The 19,096-nt window shown below is 35.3% G+C and overlaps 4 protein-coding genes across 4 annotated transcripts; 3 read left to right on the top strand and 1 right to left on the bottom strand.

Annotated features, from left to right (window-relative positions):
- Positions 1 to 1,520: 1,520 nt before the first annotated feature.
- MONOS_7996 (uncharacterized protein) lies at positions 1,521 to 2,687 on the top strand (the record flags this gene model as incomplete). The annotated part of the gene is made up of 3 exons (XM_067878365.1): positions 1,521 to 1,539; positions 1,592 to 1,890; positions 2,166 to 2,687. The coding sequence occupies 3 exons, from the start codon at positions 1,521 to 1,523 to the stop codon at positions 2,685 to 2,687; spliced, it is 840 nt and encodes a 279-aa protein (XP_067720953.1).
- A 1,110-nt stretch (positions 2,688 to 3,797) lies between these two features.
- MONOS_7997 (uncharacterized protein) lies at positions 3,798 to 4,538 on the top strand (the record flags this gene model as incomplete). The annotated part of the gene is made up of 6 exons (XM_067878366.1): positions 3,798 to 3,805; positions 3,847 to 3,928; positions 3,977 to 4,032; positions 4,154 to 4,214; positions 4,262 to 4,309; positions 4,344 to 4,538. 6 exons carry the CDS (start codon positions 3,798 to 3,800, stop codon positions 4,536 to 4,538), a joined length of 450 nt encoding a protein of 149 aa, XP_067720952.1.
- Positions 4,539 to 5,570: 1,032 nt separating this feature from the next.
- Positions 5,571 to 7,335, top strand: MONOS_7998 (uncharacterized protein). Its single transcript, XM_067878367.1, has 4 exons — positions 5,571 to 5,716; positions 5,770 to 5,860; positions 5,935 to 6,425; positions 6,483 to 7,335. Exons 2-4 carry the CDS (start codon positions 5,791 to 5,793, stop codon positions 7,215 to 7,217), a joined length of 1,296 nt encoding a protein of 431 aa, XP_067720951.1. The 5' UTR covers positions 5,571 to 5,716; positions 5,770 to 5,790; the 3' UTR covers positions 7,218 to 7,335.
- A 267-nt stretch (positions 7,336 to 7,602) lies between these two features.
- Positions 7,603 to 8,731, bottom strand: MONOS_7999 (uncharacterized protein; the record flags this gene model as incomplete). The annotated part of the gene is made up of 2 exons (XM_067878368.1): positions 8,430 to 8,731; positions 7,603 to 8,370 (listed from the first exon to the last, which is right to left on the bottom strand). Exons 1-2 carry the CDS (start codon positions 8,727 to 8,729, stop codon positions 7,603 to 7,605), a joined length of 1,068 nt encoding a protein of 355 aa, XP_067720950.1. The 5' UTR covers positions 8,730 to 8,731.
- Positions 8,732 to 19,096: the final 10,365 nt, after the last annotated feature.

Here is a 19,096-nt window from a genome sequence, read left to right as displayed (position 1 = left end):
CTTGTGGGAATCTTTCGAATCTCATCGATATGCTTATCATCGATGCACAACGTCATTCTTGTAGCGTGAAAAAAATGTAGATTTCGAGCAGATGATGTGCAATTAACAAAGAAATCGATAAATGCAAACATGTTTGATTATCTTGCAAAACGAAAAGGTTGCAACCACAAAAACAATTGCCCGATATTTAAAAAAAAGTGTGAAAAATGAATATTCACCTATACAAATGATCTTGGCTTGAGAAGGTCAGAAATGCAAATTGTTTTGTATCTGTTTGATCAAACCATCGAAAATAATGATTTTTCTATGGATTTCGAATTTTGAGACATTTTTTTCCATGAGTTGGATTTCCTCCAATTTTGTTGTCTAGGAAACATCAAATGCCAAAAAGGAGTTTTGCTGATGAGAAAAAGCAAAACAGGCAAATGCACTTCTTGAAGAGAAAAGAATACTTATTTTTTAAAACAAAGCGAATTAAATTAAAAAAGACAGGGAATGTTAATGTGCGTATGCATGAATGATTCTGGTTTTTGTCTTATTTTTCTATTTTCTGTTTTCATTTGAGGCGACTTTCAGGATTGTTGAAGAAGAAAGAACTGAAAAAGCAAAAAATCAAAAAGAATTGATGATTCAAAGCAAAATGCACACAAACGGCAGGAGGACATGGAAAACATGTTTCGTTGCAAAATGAGTCCACAAGGAAAATTTATAAAGGCCATCTCCAACATCAAAAAATACAGGGTTCAACAAATGGAGGAATCACAACAATGATTGCTGTGAGCTTTTTTCTCAATTGTTTATTGAGCACTTTTAACACATAATAGCAATTTGGATTCAATTGCACGATGATTGTGTTGAAAAGGCATCAAAGTCAGCTGTGCTCAAGAGCTGAATCTGGATGAAAGCGAGCAAATTACATCATTTTCAATAGGAAAAAATACCTGAAGTTATGAATCAGGTAATTCAGCAACTGTTTTCAAAGAATGAAGAGACCTGAAGGGAATTTTGATTCATTGTGTGAGAAATCCTTTTGCACAAACGCAATCTTCACTCAGCCAATCGGAATCTCTTCGCAAGGCTTTGTTGCCATATCTTGTCATAATGGATAATATATGTGAATTTAAATTCAAATTTAATGGACTTTTCAATCCTCCATTTTCCCCACAAAAGCCGCACAGCCATCAGAGAAAACGCCCGCCATTTCACTCAAAATTCATCTGATTCTGTCAAAATGTTTCATCAGCAGCATCTTTCTATTCCATCACATTGACGGTCTCTCATATCATTCGACTTCTGAAGTTGTTTAATCTGCTGAAAAGACACGACTTGCAGCCGCAGCTGTTGCTAATACTGTATGCATCGATGATAATCATTTGAAGGATTTGTATTCAATTTCATCGTCATCGTCATCATCATCATCATCATCATCATCATCATCATCATCTTCTTCTTCTTCACTCTGAACTTCAATGCATGATCAACAAATATAATAATAATAACCAATTGCTTTATATCGCTTGATGGTAGCGATCTTTCGCGGTTGATTGGCCTTCGTGATCCGAATGTGGTTGTTGTGTTTTGTCACATGCAGAGCTGCAGGCAGAAGTGGCGGTGTATCTGAAAAAGCTTCTTGTGGCCGGGGAAGCTCGGCAGTTGTTTCTTCGCTCAGCACCTTCGTCTTCTTCGTCTTCCTCGTCTTCTTCAACTGGAGAAGAACGCAGATCAACTTCACCATTCTGGAGGTTGAGAAGCGAAGAGAAGAAGGCAGCAGGAGATGATCAGCCATCATCTTCATCAGCTCCTGAAATTTTCCCTTCAGATGCGTCAGCGGTGGTAGTTCCATATATATCAGCAGCAGCGATGGACGACATCGAGAGGCGGCTTAGGATTGTGTTGCCTGAGGAGGCAGAGATAAATAAAAATCACAGATAGTCGTCACTGAGGGAGCCACAGACGCTGCGGGGATATGTTGTGGCGAGGCGGGCGGTGCTGCATGGGGGTGTTGTGTGTGCGCACGATGTGGATTTTTCGGCGATGCTTTCGGTTCCGCTGGTGGGGCCGCATCTGTCGCTTGCAGCGTCGGTGGACACGAAGTTGGGGAGCAAACGGATCTTTGCAGCGGAAGACGTGAATGCGATCTGTTTATAACATTGCTGCTGGTGTAGCGATCGCCGCAGTCGAGGTGTGTGGTGGTGAAGCAGGATCACGAAGTGATGGGGCGAGGGGTTGCAGTGTGTGAAGTGGGGGGGATTGTGGAGAAGGGGCTGTCGGCAGCGGGGCTGAGGATGGAGGATGTGGTTCTGCCACCTGCAGCAATTGTGCTGGCGGTGCTGGAGGAGCGAGAAGAGGAAGAGGAAGAGGAAGGTGATTGGAATGAGGCAAAGAGGGAGAAGAAAGGGGAAAAGAAAAGGGAGAAGAAGATGGAGAAGAATATAAAGGAAAAGAGGGAGGTGATGGGAATGAGGAGAAAGGCGGGCGTCCAACAGAAAACAGATAGAGGGTTTGCGGAAAGAATTTCAAAAAAAAAAAAAAAAAAAAAAAAAATTGATGAAGAACAAATAACGACGATGAAGATGGTTGTGGAGGTTATTGAACTGGAGAAGCAGATGTTTGTGAAGACTGAGGCCGAGGAAGAGAAGATGAGAATGGAGCAGCAGCTGCATCTGTCGAAACTGATCTGTGTTTGAGGATTCCTTCCACGAATAGAAATTATTGAAATGATTTGGGTTGTGGAGCTGTTGAAAATATCAGCGAATAGTTTGTTTATAATTAAGGGAAAAAACAGAGCCTTTGAAGAAGAAAGGGGAAGAAAGTTGTTTGATTTATGTGGAGCGATTAGAATAAGAGGAGGAAGAGGGAGAAGAAGAAGAAGAAGAAGAAAAAGAAAAAGAATTCTAACGGAAAAGCGGAGCGTTTGTGGCTGTTCTATCTGGTCGAGGGCCGAAGAGAAGTGCCTTGAACCAACAAGGCAATCAGCGAATGATGTGTATGTGTGCGCGTTGCAGATGGGCAGGCGGTGACGGTGCAGACGAGCTAAACGGACAGCTTCCGAGAAGCCAGCCAATTGAAAGGACGAAATGTCGTAGATGCAGCAAAGGCCCAACGATGAAGAGGTGCCTGGCTCTGGAGTATTTGGAGATCTTGTTTCCGCGGGTGATATGGAATGGCGTAAATGCAATGAAGATTCAAGTGAGAGACATGGCTAATACAATCTGTATGTTTGCCAAATGAAACGTAGAAAAAGCAGAGAAGCTTTGATTTGGTTGAGGCATCTGAATCGGTTAAGGAGCTGATGAGCCATTCCAATGCACACATACCAGTGTATCCACCGATGCTGGGCTGTGCAATGGCAGTGTCTGTTGGAATGAAACACAAATGATTCGGTGAAAGTTTTAACGACTTCGTGAGAAAGATTTGAGGTGGAACTGTGGAGCGAAGAAAAAGTAGAAGCAGGCAACGTGAAGAAGATTCTGGTCAACAGAACAGCGATGAAGTGTGCGCGTGTGTTTGGTTGAGTGTTTGTGGGTGCGTTTGACACCGAGACGCAGCAGGCGGGGCTGACGGAGGGGAAACAGGCAAAGGCGTAGACAGCGAGGGAGAATGGGCTGTTCAGCATGCCTGATAAGAGGCACAACATAAAGGAGGAGTGTGCTCAGAAAAGGCAGTTAAATGCTGGGCAGAGGATGGGTGAGGAGGTGTGAGAGTCGTCAGCTATGACAAATTGTCCGTGTTTTTGCATCGGCTGATCCGATGGGCGCTCCAATGATGTTGAAAGATGGTTGCAGATAAAGTTGATAATGGCCTTGTTTCTTCTTCTTCTGCTTGTGCTAATTCTTCTTTTGGCAGTGACGAGGAAGAGGCAACGCAAGTTTCGAAGTTCCAGCAGGCGGAGAACGCGATGGAATGCAAACAGAACAAATATCTAAGCGTGGCGCCTTCTCCTCCTTCACTTATTAAATAAGCCATTTCTATTTAGACAATGCGAAGAATCTGCTTGTGGGAGCGGTTGAAGGGACAGAAAAAGATATTCGTGTGTGTGTGTGTGTGTGTGTGTGTGTGTGTGTGTGTGTGTGTGTGTGTGTGTGTGTGTGTGTGTGTGTGTGTGTGTGTGTGTGTGTGTGTGTGTGTGTGAAGTTTCTTCCTTTTGTGTCAGCAAATACGATAAAATGCGCAGATTTTTTTCGACTGAGGAGTTTTCAGAAGGGTTTAAAGATGTTTGTATGTAACCGGCTTCTATGGAGAAGGAATTTGAGATTATCAGATGACGAGGAAGTTCTGCAATTTGAAGCAAGAACACAGCAACTGTGCTGTTTGTGAAGGATATGGAAATTGTTGATTAAAAGAAAAAAGAGAAGAAGAAGAAGAAGAAGGAGAAGGAGAAGGAGAAGGAGAAGGAGAAGGAGAAGGAGAAGGAGAAGGAGAAGGAGAAGGAGAAGGAGAAGGAGAAGGAGAAGGAGAAGGAGAAGGAGAAGGAGAAGGAGAAGGAGAAGGAGAAGGAGAAGGAGAAGGAGAAGGAGAAGGCGATGAAAAATTTTTGAATGTTGTTGTTTTCGATGCCTGCAAGGTGTTCATCACGAAGCAGCTCAAATGCAGGAAAGAAGGAAACTTTTCATCTGAAAATGATGTTGATACAAAAATGATGGATTGTTGAGACATTCGAAAAGAGGTCCTTTCATTCTTTAACACATTTACATCGCGCTGATATTGCTGAAGCAAAAAGGGAGAGTTTTTGAATTGTCTGATGAACGCCTCATTTCCGTAAGGGCATCTTTCTTGAAAAAACAAAAGTTTTCTTTATTCATCTTCATTCTGATGGAGCAGAAGCTGAAATGTTGGCCAATTCCTTTCATATCGATAATATCAATGCTTTTGGTCTCTGAAGAAGATGAATAACTATTTGTGCGTTTTTTTCATTGTTCTTTTGCAATAGAGTCTTCTCCATAAAATTCCTTTTCCAATCTCTTTTCATCCGAAACCATATGCATTTTGCTGACAGTAATGCTCAATCATTCGAATAGAAAAGGATGAGCAAAACGCATTGCAGAACTCTTATCTAGCGCAAAGCCAGGCAGCTTGGTCAGTGAAACCGATTTTGATAGATTTTTTTCAAATAATCCATTTTTTGATGGCCCATGATGCTGTTGCAACTGAACCATCCAACCTTGTTCTTCTGCCATTCGTTTGGCATCTTTGTAAAGAATTGCAATTGACATTTTGCTTGTTTGATCCATTTCGATTTTGGAACTTTTCACTTCTTTTGTCTTCAGCAATCACTTCAATCCTTTTCAATGAAATCAGAAACTGTAAAAGCAACCAACCAACGAGACCCTTCAAGAATGCAAACATTAGCTGTACTTTGGTTTTTGACAAAAGAATCAATAACTTTAAAAAGTCACGAAACTCTTCTTCTCAATCCTTTTGCTTGATTGCAGTTATTTTCTTCCATCAAGTTCCATTTCTATATTGTGAATAAATTCAATTCCCAAACAGGAAGAAAACTATTTCATGGAGCATCATGAATCGAATAACAATTCTCCATTTGTTTTTGATGAATTTCTGTTGGTTTGATCAACAAGAAACAAAAAACTGCCATTTCTTGCCTCGCTCAGCCAAATCAGGCTGCTTTCATAGAACTCGTTTCCAAATCTTTTTTTACAAAGGTTAAACAATTTGGATAGTGACTGTAGCCTTCTCTATTTGTTGGATCGTGAATGATGTTTGATATTTATTTGGTTTTGCTTAATTATTGAGTATATTCATTGCAAATAGATTGCACTTTAAATAAACAGTATGGAAGAATTCATTGATGGTGGAACCGAAGACAGAAATCGAGAGATGGCCCCAAAGGAGAAGTTTTCAAGTTTGTTCATTTTTCACGTATTTTTTTTTGAAAGCTCAATGGCTTTTTCCATTTGGGGGAAATTGTTTCTTTAGAACTGTTTGATGAATTGAAAAGCTGCAGCTTTTCAGGACAAAAAGAGAAAATCGAAGAAATGAACAGATTGATTGATGAAATGAATAAAGAAGAATTTAGACTTATTTATACTATTGATCTGTTCAACAATATAAATAAAACGATTGAAGAAGAGAAACTGACGATGGAAAATGCAATTTTGCTGCTGAATCATGTTGGGTATTGCAAGGTGCTGAAAAACGTGTGGAATCCATGCTTTGAAAAATCTTCACTTAGCAGAAGATTTGAGAAGATGACGGAAGAAGAAGAAAAGAAAAAAGAAGAGAAAAACGAAAAGCTTCTTGTTGATCTTTGTGAATGTTATCTTTTGTTTCATTTCGATTTTTCTTCAGAGTTGATTTCAATCTGTGTGCCTGGCCTTCTGAAAGCTGCATTGAAGAAAGAGGAAAGCGAGGAGAATCAAACAGAAGTGGAAATGGCTTTGCTGGCTTTGAGCGAAATGGGATATTGTGTATGAACATTTCTATTTCCTTTTTGATATTATTGCAATTTTCTAATTTCTGATTAGGAAGTGAAACAAGAACTATATTTGAAGGAAATTACAGAAATCGTCAAACATCAGGAGCATCACAATCTCACACAGCTTGCCTATCAGTCTGCTTGGCTATTTTTGATTTACCGATTTTGGGTTGATAATAGCTTGGAAGAAGTTATTGTGAATGAGCTGCATTTTGGAAGAGAAGCAGCAAGAGAATTGGAAGAACTCACAAGAAATGTGAATTGGAAGAAGAAAGAAGAAGAGATGGGGATAACAGAAAGGAAAGCAATGGATATTATTTTGAGATGGAGCCGCTCGATTGGTAATTACTTTTACTTCTGCGAATTGTGGAACGAAGAATATGTTGGGCTTTTTAGCTGCCTTGTTGATGTGTTTCGAGCATCAAGAGATAATCACAGTGGAATATGCGAGGAATGCATTCAATTATTTAATGCAGTTACAAAAAATAGAGCAGTGAAACTTGATGTCTTGCTGAAGAGTGGCGCCATTGATGCTGCTTTGGAGGAGATTCAGCGGCGAACATTGAATAGAGGAATGATATATGAATTTATTAATTTTTTTCAATTGATTTCATTGCGGTTGAAAGAAAAGGGAGAAGTGAAAACTACAGAGGAGGAAAGAAAAGAATTGAAAAGGAAAATATTTGAAAAGATGGTAGAAGAAGGGTATGAAGATATCATTATTAGCTTTCAAAAAACGAATAGATTCTATTTTGCTGATGATACTGTATTCATTCAACTTTGAATATTTCACACGTTCTTTTTTTGAACTTGAGGAAATGAGATTCATTAAATTTTTCAACTCATAATTTTTCTTTTTCTGTTTTCAACAATTCACAAAATAGAAAACAATTGAATCAATATTTTTTAGGTCTCTTTTAAAACTTCTTTGAAATGGAACTGAATCATAAAATAATTATTACAATAATAATAAAAAAAAAAGAAAAAAGGAGAAAACAAGAGTTAATCATTTTTTGAAGGTTCAACTTTTTTTGGATCGATCAGATCCCCACAGAGAATTTCAATCAAACGGTTCAATTGTTTGAGTGGAGATAATAAAAGAAGTTAAAAAAAGGAAGAAAAGAAAAATGAAAAGTTTGAGTTACAAAAATACAAAGCACTTCATTTCCTCAGGTATTCACAAAATAATCAGATATATTCAAAGATAATCTTATAAGAAAATTTTCACCAAGAAAACCAAATATTCCATGAAAACTTATGATGAAATCTTCGTATCCTTCTTCTTCCAACTTGTCAAATATCTCCATTTTGAATGTCTTTCTCTTCGCTTTTTCCATTTCATCAATCTCTTTTATTTTCAAACACACTGAAATCAATTGAAAAAATTTCAAGCAATAATATGTCATTTTGCCTTTGATCGTTGATTTTGGAATCTCCTCCAAAGCAGCGTCAATGGCACCACTTTTCAGCAAGGCATCAAGTTTCACTGTTCCATTTTCAGCTGCTGCTCCAAATAATCGAACGCATTCCTTGCCTATTTCACTATCATAATCTCTTGATTCTAGAAATACCTGAACAATGCTTTCAACAATCCCTGAGCATTCTTTATTCCATAATCCGCATTGAACAAAGAAAGGTTCTAAAATTCGCAGCCATCTTTTCAAAACAAGTTCTTCTTTCCTCTCTTTTTCTTCTTTCTCCGCTTCTTTCTCTCTCTTCCAATCAACACGCTTTGTTAATTCTTCCAGTTCTCTTTTTGTCTCTCTCACAAAATTCATCTCATCCACAATAACGTCGACCATGTAATTTGTGCTGAACGATAGAATAATCAAAAACTGCCAAATAGACTGAAAGGCAAGTCGTGTCAAATTGTGATGCTTTTCATGATATTGGATGATTTCTTTGATCTCGTCCAGGAAAAGATCTCTTTCAATGTTCTGTTCAAAAATAAGAAAAAATATCAATAACTTTAAAAATAAAATTGAAATATTCAAACAAAATAAATTTTAATGCAACTCAGCGCCAAAAGTGCCATTTCCACTTCTTTTTGATTCTCCTCATCTTCTTCTTTCTTCAACGCAACTTTCAGCAGACAACGCACACAAAAAGAATTCAATTTCAATGATGTTAACCCTCCTAAAAATAAATTGCATTCACTAAGATCAGTAATTAGCTTTTCATCCTTTCCTTCCTTTTTCTCATTTTCATCAATGATCATCTTCTCAAATTTTTTGTTCAATGAAGATCTTTCAAATAATAGAGTCAAAACATTTTTTAACGCTTTGCAATAGCCCATGTGCTTCAGCAGCAAAATTGCATTTTCTATTGATAGTTTCTTTTCTTCAATCATTTTGTCCATTTTCTCGAATAGTTCTTCTGTGAAAACAGATTCAAATTCTTCCTTATTCATTCCATCAATTATTTCATTCATTTCTCCTATTTTTCGCTTCTGTTCATCTTCATCACAATCTTCCAATCCAGAAAACAATTCTTCAAATAAATAAAGAATAAATTAAATCACAATAATCATGAATTCAAATGCAATAACAAGCACAAACCATTAAACCTTTTGATTCTACTCGTTGTCTGCATTTTTGAAATCACATTGCAGACAGAAAACAACGAAAATTCGCCATTTGATTTGAATTCAGATATCATTGGAAAGAAGAAATCGGCGCAAAACAAAAGCTAAAAATAATCATGAAAGCATAAGTTGTTATACCATTTTGCGTTGTTAGTGTTATTTGGCAAGGCGTTACAAAAAAAGAAAGAAAGATAAATCGATAAATCTTTTTTTGTGTTTGCAGTAATGGATATTCAGATCATTTGATTTGAAAGAACAAAAATATTCCTTGTTGAAATGAGAGACGGTGAACAAATATTTTCTGCGGAATGGGCGATATTATTTTGAGAGGTTGCACGAGACAGCGAAAGAGGGGAATTGATGATGGAATTGGGCGAGATGGTTTTTATGAAAAGCGTCTTAAAAGAAAATTCAACATTTTTTTGAAAATCAAAATATTTGCATGTATGCGTTTTTTATTGTTCCTGTTTGTTGAGAAGATTCTTTTATAAACCATCTTTTCAGAGTGCAAGAATCTGATAAATTTTAAAAATGGCCAATTCCTTTGTTTTTCTGAGGAGAACATCAGAAGAGGCTGGATGTCGAGATACAATCAGCAGATGGGAATTGCATATTTTTTTGTATTCAGTTGGAGCAGGGGAAGAAAAGAAATTCGATTTCAAAGTATTTTGATGAGAATGAAAAGAAGAATGCCAACAATTGAACAGCTCTTGGAAAGTTGAAATACAGAATTATTTTTTTCAGAAAAAAAGTGGATGATAATATCAAAAGCAGAATGTTTGTGCGAGAATAAAGGAAGACCGAGAAAGAAGCACTGAGAAACAATGGAAAAGGAGATTGACAGCATCAGTGATTGGACAATCCTCTGCATTTGCGATAGAAAGGACAGGTGTGTTCTTTTGAGGAATTTTAATTATCAGCCCCAAACTAATTATTTTTATTTTATATCTTTTTATTTCCATTCCAATGAGCAGCTTTTTTTTCATGTTGTGCATCATTTTCAGGAACAATCCATTTAAAGTTGTATTTTTGAAGAAAACACATTTTCTTCTCCTTTTCCTTCTCCTTCGATCTCTTCATTGATGATATTTTTTAAACTTGGTTGATGAAAAGAGCAGCTTCTTCGCATTTGAGAATTTTGATGTTTGAATAGCCATCAAATTCTCTGTTGCAACAAGGAATGGATCTTCTGTCAGTTGCTGCTGATGGCTATTATGAAATTCGAATCCATTCAACATTTCTTCATTTTCTTCAAATGAGTCTTGTACACATTTGTCGTTCAACTTCCTCCAGAAGAGCTCCATCCAACTCATTTCATTCCATTTCTCTTTCAGCTTCTCCGCAGAATTGAGCAAATAATTTCTTTGTTTGCTTTTCTTCGTCTGGGCTTATCAGGCACAGAATTATCCTTCTTTTCATTCGCGATTCTCGTGATGGAAAAAAGGCAATTTGAACGAATTGAATTCATTTCATTAAAATCGTCTTCTTCTTCAGCACCTTCTTCGATTAGAAACAACAAATGTTTTTGCATTCGTTTCATTCAAATTCTCGTCGAATTCGACTTCCAACCATATCTTTCATTCCTACTCAGAAAGACGAAAGAAATATTTATTCTATCATGGAATATCAGCAGAAATTATGAGACAACGAAATAAAAGAAACAATAAGCGGAGAATAGGCTATTAGCAGTGCAAAATAAAAAAGAAGGAGGATTGTTCTGATTTTTTTTCATTTGGAAGATGAAAGAATTCACAGAAAACAGAAAGAACAAGGCAAAAGTCGTTATTTGGAACATATTATAATATGGATGATGTTTGAGAGATTGCATAACACAACATGCGCATTCATCAAGCAATCAAAGGAGAAATGAAGAGAGGAATAGAAATTTATAAGAAAACAAATAAGCGAAGGATAATTCTATGAAATGAGAGCTTCTGCAGCGGACAAAAAAGGTGAAGTGAAAACAGCAATAGAAATTGAAAGTTTAGAAGAGCTTGTTGATATGATTGAAGAAATGCTATTTGAAGAGAAGAAATTATAGAAAGCATTCTTTTAAGCAGAGAGTTTTATTTTCATTTGAAGAAGAAGCCAAAGCAAATGGAAAATGACGAAGAAGCAATACAACCTGTGCTGATTTAGGGATCTATGAAAGGCAAGTGATGGTATATGCTTCAGTTGAAAAGAAGATGAAAGCTTTTGAATTTTGCAATGAAATAGAAACTATTCAAAATAAGAAGAAACAATTGAAGAAATCAAAAGGATATAAGAAAAAGTTCATCATTTCGAGTGATTTTTGTATTTGGGGTACGAAATGTGAGAGTGTTTGAGTGGGAGTGAAAGAGGAGATGAGAAGAGAGAGAAAAAGAAAGAGAGAAAGAGAAAGAGAAAGAGAAAGAGAAAGAGAAAGAGAAAGAGAAAGAGAAAGAGAAAGAGAAAGAGAAAGAGAAGGAGGGAGGGAGGCATCGCTGAAGGGAGAAATGAAGCCGTTGGGAACATCTTCGATGGTGGCACATGTGATTTTGCTGTGTTTTGCCACAGTTGTCGGAATCAGTTTAATTATTTGGAGCAATTTTATTCTGGGAGATGAGGGGGAGCCAGCCATTATACACTGCATTGTCAGCTGTTCTTGCATTTCATACTCTTTTTGTTGGGGTTGTTGAACCGCATTGCTGGAATGGAGAATGAGCAATATCACTTCCGTAAAAAAACACATCATTCCCCCTGCCGTTTGTTGCAGTGTTACCATCAAAGAAACAGAAAGTGATGAATTTTACTCCATTCGTCCAAGAATAAGTTGAATAGAAGAAAATGGCAGCGCCTCCCCATGAAGTTGAAAATAATGTCAATTTGTTATCGATGAACTGACAATCATTGACAGAAAATTGATTTGGCTCACTTTCTGGAGGATAATAAAATGTTAAAGATCCAGCAGAATCACCACCAGAATTTGCGATTCGCCAACATTTGGAAAACAGATATTGACAAGTTGAGGCCATATCATACACATGAAAATACCAGCCAGTTCCGCACCAATTTGTAATTGAACAACTTTCCGCTCTGTTTTCAGAGAATGAATATTCGGAAGATGATTGCCTTCCGTCAATGCATATTGCTCCTCCACGAGCAGCTGAACAACGTGTGGAATAGGATTTTGCAATGTCGACATTTCGCAAATATCTGCAATATAACGTTCCGCCCTGACTATTACATGAACAATTGTTGAATGAACAAGAAGTGATTGTGAGATTAGCATTTGCGCAGGAAACGCAAAGTGCACCATCCCAATCACTGCCACCATTTGAATCATTCCATTCGCACCACTCGAAACGATGGTTATTCACATCAAACGAAGTCGATCTCCCAGGAATATTTTCTATGAGTTTCGGATCCAACATGAACCATAGGAGCATTTGGTGAAGAGATTGTTTGGTGGAGGAAAGAAGCATCGAAGGCAGAGAGAGAAGTGGATGGGCTGTTGAGGTTTGGGAGGATGGCACCATCGATGGGGTTATGGGTGTGTTTGAAGATGGTTTAGTGGATGGAAAGAGATGAATGAAGAGTTTGAGGATTTTGTTTGCCAGAAGACGGAAGAAGAAAAAAATGAAAAGCCAGAAAAAATGATTTCTACGAACATCAACGTTAATGTTTGTTTTCATTTATCTTCACAATTCTCGATCTTCAATCAACTTATTCAATTCACGTGTCATCATATCACACAGCTTCTTCTTCTTCTTCTTTCTTTCTTCTTCTTCCAACTCCTCCTCCTCCTCCTCCTCCTCCTTTTTCTTCTCCTCTTTCTTCTTCTACTCTCAAAAAGTCTCCATTTTCTCTTCGTCCTGCAGCGTTTGGCTCAAAATCTCAATCTGAACTTTCTCCTCCTCTTCCTCCTCCTTCTACTATTTCATCCTCATTATCTCTATTCTTCTTCTTCAAGTTATTCTTCTTCATCTTCTTCTCTTTCTCTTTCATTTAATTCATTCATTCAATCGCTCCTGTTCTAGAGGCTCCCTTATCACATACAGAAAGAATCAATTTTGTCTGTCTAATTCACCAACAATCCAAATTTCTTCTTCTTTTGCGTCATCTTCCGCACTGCTTTGTGAAAAGAATGCGAAAAATGAAGAAGGGATAAAAAAACTCAAATGAATAAAACGAAAGAAAAGAAGAAAAGAAGAAAAGAAAGAGAAAGAGAGAGAGTGTATGTTAGTGAGTGAATGATGAATAGAAAGATGAAAGAGCGAAAAAGTGATTAAAAAAGAGTTTGAAAGAGAAAAGGTGAAAGAGAGGGGAAGAAAGGAAAAGTTGAAATTGAAGAGAAAGAAAATAAAAGAAAGAAGATAATTGGGAAAGCAATTTTGATGATGAGAATGGATTGAAAAAGAGAAAAAGAATGATTGTGTGAACATTATAAAAGGGATGTTTGAGGGAGTGTGTGTGAGCTACGGTCATGGTTGGTCATACTCACCGGATCCCTTCAGACCTCCGAAGAAAAGCGGCCAACGCTGGGTTAGTACTTGGATGGGTGACCGCCTGGAAAAACCTAGTGCTGTAGCTTTTTTTTTTTTTTCAATTTTTCATTAAATCCAAAAAAATGAATTTAAGCGTTGTATTTTCATTCATGCAATGAATGAGAAATTATCTATCCTTTATTCTTTTCTTCCTTTTTTTTTGAATGAGTTTTTAAGCAGTTTGAATTGAGAAAATTGAAAAATTGAGATAATTATCTTTGTTTTTGTTTTTTTGTTGTTATTGTTGAAGTTCAATGTTAATGCTGTGAGCCAGCATTTAATAGTCATTCCTTCGTTTTGGAGTTTCTTTGAAGAAGTTCTATGAAAGGCTTTTTGAAAAAAATCTATGAAAGAATTAATTTTTATTTAATTGCTGTTAACTGAAGAAAAAAAAAGAACAGAAATGTAACAAAAAGAGAAGATTTTTCTTTTTCAAATGAAAAGCGGTATTTTTATCTTAAAATAATTCGAAATAAGCAAGTAATATTCCTCGTTTCACCTAATTCTCCATAAAAATGAATCATTTCCCGATTTTTCCTTTCATTTCTTTCGCTCTTTTTGACAAGCCTTTCCTTCCCCTTTTGAATGAAATCTATTGTTTTCCCCATACATATGGCATTTCTGCTCTTCTATTGAAAAGTATTCTTTATTGTTTCTTCCATCGTGTTTTTTTCATATTCATTCAAACATTCCTCATCTTTCTTTCTCACTTTCATTCATTCTTTCTTTCTCATCTTTTTTGTCTTCTCTTTCTTTTTCAACATTTCCTCTTCATTTCTTTTCATCTCTTTCCTTCACATCCTTCACTTCCTCTTCAAACGGACTGATAACTCTGACCTCTTCTTCCCCTTCTTCCCCTTCTTCACCTTCGCATCTGCAAGCAGACTCAGCTGAATGCAGCAGCATTTCCATTCTGCTAATGCGTCTTCTCTCCATCCAGCTGCTGTTCAGCATTGTTCTGAGCGATTCAACAATTTTGATGGAAAGAAATAAGAAAGGCACATCCAACGGCAGGTGCTGTCAAAAAAAACACAGGCCAACAAATACGATGAGGATGAGTGTCTTCGCAAGTTACTGCAAGTTGCTGAGTCTGAATTGATAAGGATCTGCAAGACGAATCCGTTTTTGAGTGAAATACATTTTTGAAATTCGCAAAATTAACCAATTAATTATCAAAGAAAAGAACACAAAGAAAAAGAAAAATATGAAGTTCCAAATGAGGCAATACCATTTTTCAAAAAAAAAAATGCTCGTCTTCTCGCCTCTCTGATTGAAGCAGTCTGCCTTTTATCATTTCTTCCCAACCATTTGTTTTTTATTAGCAAAAGTCAAAAGAACTTCTGTGCAACACAAAAAGTGAAAGAAAAAAAGAGATAGAATAGAAAGGAAAAAATTAGAAATTATCATTGCAAAAAATGTTTCACTTTTTTTTATTTTTGATGATCTCTTTCTTTCTTTCTTTTCTTTTGTTAATTTTTCAAAAAAAAAAAATTGCAAATGCAACAATAAATTGGATAACACACCTTAATTAAATCAAACATTTCTATCACCATCTGTTCTGTATTTTTGATTCGTTTCTTCTTCTTCCATGTTGCTTCAAGGTTTGCCTCGAAATCCACACAGAAATCGGTGAATCAACAATAACCATCAAAACAACCCAAAATGATGACTTTTAACAAAATGCAACAAGCATCTTTACCGATAAATACACGTCAAGTGGAAATCATCATCAAACGATAAATGTGTTGAAATGAATTCAAAATCCCGCATGTGCTTGGTTCCGCATATTGCATTAATCTTTCTTTGCCATCTCGACTTTGTTCATCTTCACTCAGCCTCAAAATCTTTTGGAATAAAATCTCTTTCAATGCTCAATAAACGATGCTGTCCATTGTTGCCTTGATAAATTCTCTTATGCGTTCAATTATCATGCGCCCAATCACCAAAAAACTGCGAATTGTTGAAAGCTTGATTCCCTCCATTAATCTTCCTTCAGCCTGGATGGCCCACTCAAGAAGCGAACAAATAACAAAATTATCCTTGTATCTCAAAACGTTTCTCAACACTTCAAATTTGAAACATTCACGGAAACAAGCAAACACTCTGAAATAACAGAAAAAATCATTTCTGACAAGGAAAGCTTCCAGAAAACTCTAAATGTGAGGGAAATAAGTGAAATATTTATGTTTGAATTATAATTTGCAACAACGTTTAAATGCACAGTTTAATGCGCAAATTGTTGCTTTTTTGTCTCTTCTTCGAAAAGTTCTTTTCAAAGTCCTTTCGCTTCTTCTTCATATTGCTCAGAATGTTAAAATAGATATTTTATTTTAATGCTCAATTCCAGACATGTGGGATATTTTTCAATACGTTCAAAAATTTCAATCGAAATTCAATCCATTTCGATGGAATTAATTATTGTTGGTTCGATCAGACAGAAATTAAACTCTTTCGTATTTGGCTAAATACGACCAATATTGCAGCTTCTTTGTGATTTCTTTTTTACCACAGATTTTTACTGAGCAAAGGAATTGAGTTTGACAATTATATTTTAGTTTTGTCAATTATCAACAATGTTTGTTTTTCTGTTTGTTTTTCTGTTTTTCATTTGAAATTTTGCAGCAAATTGATCTTTGCTAATAATAGACAGAATGGAAGTGTGTGAAAAAGACAAGTCCAATGATGATGTCCAGGAGCCGTCTCTTGAAGATAAGTTTTCAAGTTTGTTTATTTTTCTATTTTTTGAGTGTTTAGCGCTTTCCATTATAAATAAATTTATTAAAGAATTGTTTTGTGAACTGGAGCATTGCAATGAAGATGAGCAGAAAGTGAAAATCGAAGAAATGAATGAAATCATTGAAGAAATGAATGAAGAAGAACTTTTGTCTATTTCATCGATTATTATATTCAACAAAATGAACAAGATGATTGAAGAAAAGAAAATGACAATGGAGAATACAATTTTGCTGCTGAAGCATGTTGGATATTGCAATGTGCTGAAAAATTTTTGGAATCCATGCTTTGAAAAATCTTCGCTGGGCGAAAGATTTAAAAAGATGATTTTTGAAGAAGAGAAGAAAGAAGAAAAGAATGAAAAGCTTCTTGTTGATCTTTGTGAATGCTATCTTTTTTTTTACGTCGAATTTCCATCTTCGAAATTTCTTTCAATTTGTATGTCCTGCCTGTTGAAATTAGCCTTGAAGAAAGAGGAAAGCGAGGAGACTCAAAAAGAAGTGGAAATTGCTTTGCTAACTTTGAGCAAAATGGGATATGGTGTATGAGCACTTCTTTTTCATTTTTATTATGCTTGCTTTTTTCCCCTTTATTTCTGATTAGGAAATGAAGCAAGAACAATATTTGAAGGAAATTACAGAAATCATCGAACATCAGCAGAAACACAGAAATCTCACACAACTTGCCTTTCAGTCTGCTTGGAGTTTTTTGATTTACCGATTTTGGGATAACAATAGCTTGGAGGAAGAGATTGTGAATGAGCTGCATTTTGGAAGAGAAGCAGTAAGAGAACTAGAAGAGCTGACAAGAAACGTGAATTGGAAGAAGAAAGAAGAGGAAATGAGCAAAGAAGAAGCGAAAAAAGGGCTTTCATTGAAAAGATGGGTCGAAACAATCGCGATTTATTTTTTCAGATGCGAATTGTGGAACGAAGAAAATGTTGAGCTAATCAACAGCATTGTTCAGATATATCGAGCAGCAAAGGATAATTGCAGAGATATTAGCTCTGAGTGTATTCACTCCTTGAGAAACGCAGCAAAAAATAGAGTTGTGAAAGTTGAAGACTTGTTGAAAAGCGGTGCTATTGATGCTATTTTGGAGGAGATGCAGCTGCAAACATTGGATGACGCAATTGTTAATGATTGCTTTCAATTATTTGTGAATGTTTCAATAAAATTGAAAGAAAAAAATAAAGATGAAATGGAAGAAGAGGAAAGAAAGGCAACAAAAAAAGAGTTTTTGGAAAAGATGGAAGAAGAAGGATATGAAGATACCATCACCAGCTTTCATAAAATATTTGAATTTCTCAATAAAAAATATTATGATGATTTATCTTTGAGTATTTCCAATTATCTTGTGAATATTTGAGGAAATAGATTGCATTTTATAACTCTTAATTTTCAATTTTCTCTTTTTTCATCATTTCACAAAAAGAAAAAAAATGAGTTTTTTGTATCAACAGTTTTTCCATAACTTCGAAACGAGACAAAGAAATGAAAAGATCAAAAAGAAGAAGAAGAAGAAGAATGAAATTGAATTATGAATGATGAACAGTTTCTGATTTGGAAACACTCAACAAGTTTCTTCCATAAGAATTTTGAATGTTGAAAATTCTACAAATCACAGTTTCTACAAGAAAATTTGAAAACATAATCTATTTTGCAATTAACCAAAACTTCATTGATGAAGTGGAATATTTGACCTTCTGCTTCATCAACAAGGGATTTTGACTGCTTTTTTTAATTTTCTTGATTGCTTGTTGGAAAAGTGTTTCTTGAATTTTTTTCACTCATTCAATTCAGTCCTCTCACACTCACCAACAATAAAGTGGAAGACGATGTGATATTTATCCTCTTTCTCTTTTCTCTTCTTTTCTTTTGGCATTATTTTAACCCTCCCTTCCATTGTCCAAATCAAATTGGTTTTCATTCAAGGCAATTCTTCATCAAAGAATGATTTCAGACATCTTTAAAATGACTCATTCAGCAGAAAAGTGTGCGTTCTTTCGTCCTCTTTCTTCTGTCCATTCTTCTTCTTCTTCCTCCTTTATCTTCATCATCTGCTCAACAATCATGTTTGGCTTTGTTTCAATCAGTTAACAATTTTCAGTTCAATTCTTTTTTTTTATTTTTTTGTTGAAATTAGTTACCACCAAATTTTCTTCATTTTCTATTTTGTGATTTGCATTCTTGCATTTTGCAGAAATTCATGAAAAACCTTTTTCAAAATTTTTTTGATAACATTAAACAAAGAATCAAAATTTAGCTTAACTGATTTTATTCCCTAATATTTCAACCCAATTTCAATCTTGAAAATTGTTAAAAAAGTCAATAAAAATACAAAAAATTATTGTTAAAAAAATAAGATAAATAATAAAATGAGAATGATTTGAAACAAAATATACTTTATGTTTCTAAATATAATTCTATCAATATAAACGTTAGTTAATTAATACAGAAATGATTAACTAAAAACAAATTTAACTTTATAATAATTTTGAAAAAATGATTTATAAATGGTATGATTTATTGAAAAATATTTTTCTAAAATTTAAACTTCAAATAAATAAATCTTCAGTTTAATTCAAGAAATATTACAAAAAAATAAATTGAGTTAATAAATGTGTACTTAAAATCTCATTTTTCATTTATATTTGTTATAAAATTGCATTAACAAAAATTTTTCATGTCAATTATCAACAAATGTCAAATTATATTAAACATAAAAAATAATTTCAAATTCAACGTAAATCTCAAATATATTCGCATTCAATAAATCCAATTAATATTTAATTACAAAATCATTTTGTTTCAAAAAAGTTAAAAAACATCCATTCAA

The sequence above is a fragment of the Monocercomonoides exilis genome, assembly GCF_001643675.1.
Source record: "Monocercomonoides exilis strain PA203 chromosome Unknown scaffold50-658552, whole genome shotgun sequence".
NCBI lineage: Eukaryota > Preaxostyla > Oxymonadida > Polymastigidae > Monocercomonoides > Monocercomonoides exilis.
Note: the sequence above shows the minus strand (reverse complement) of the source record. Positions and strands in the feature narration are given on the sequence as shown.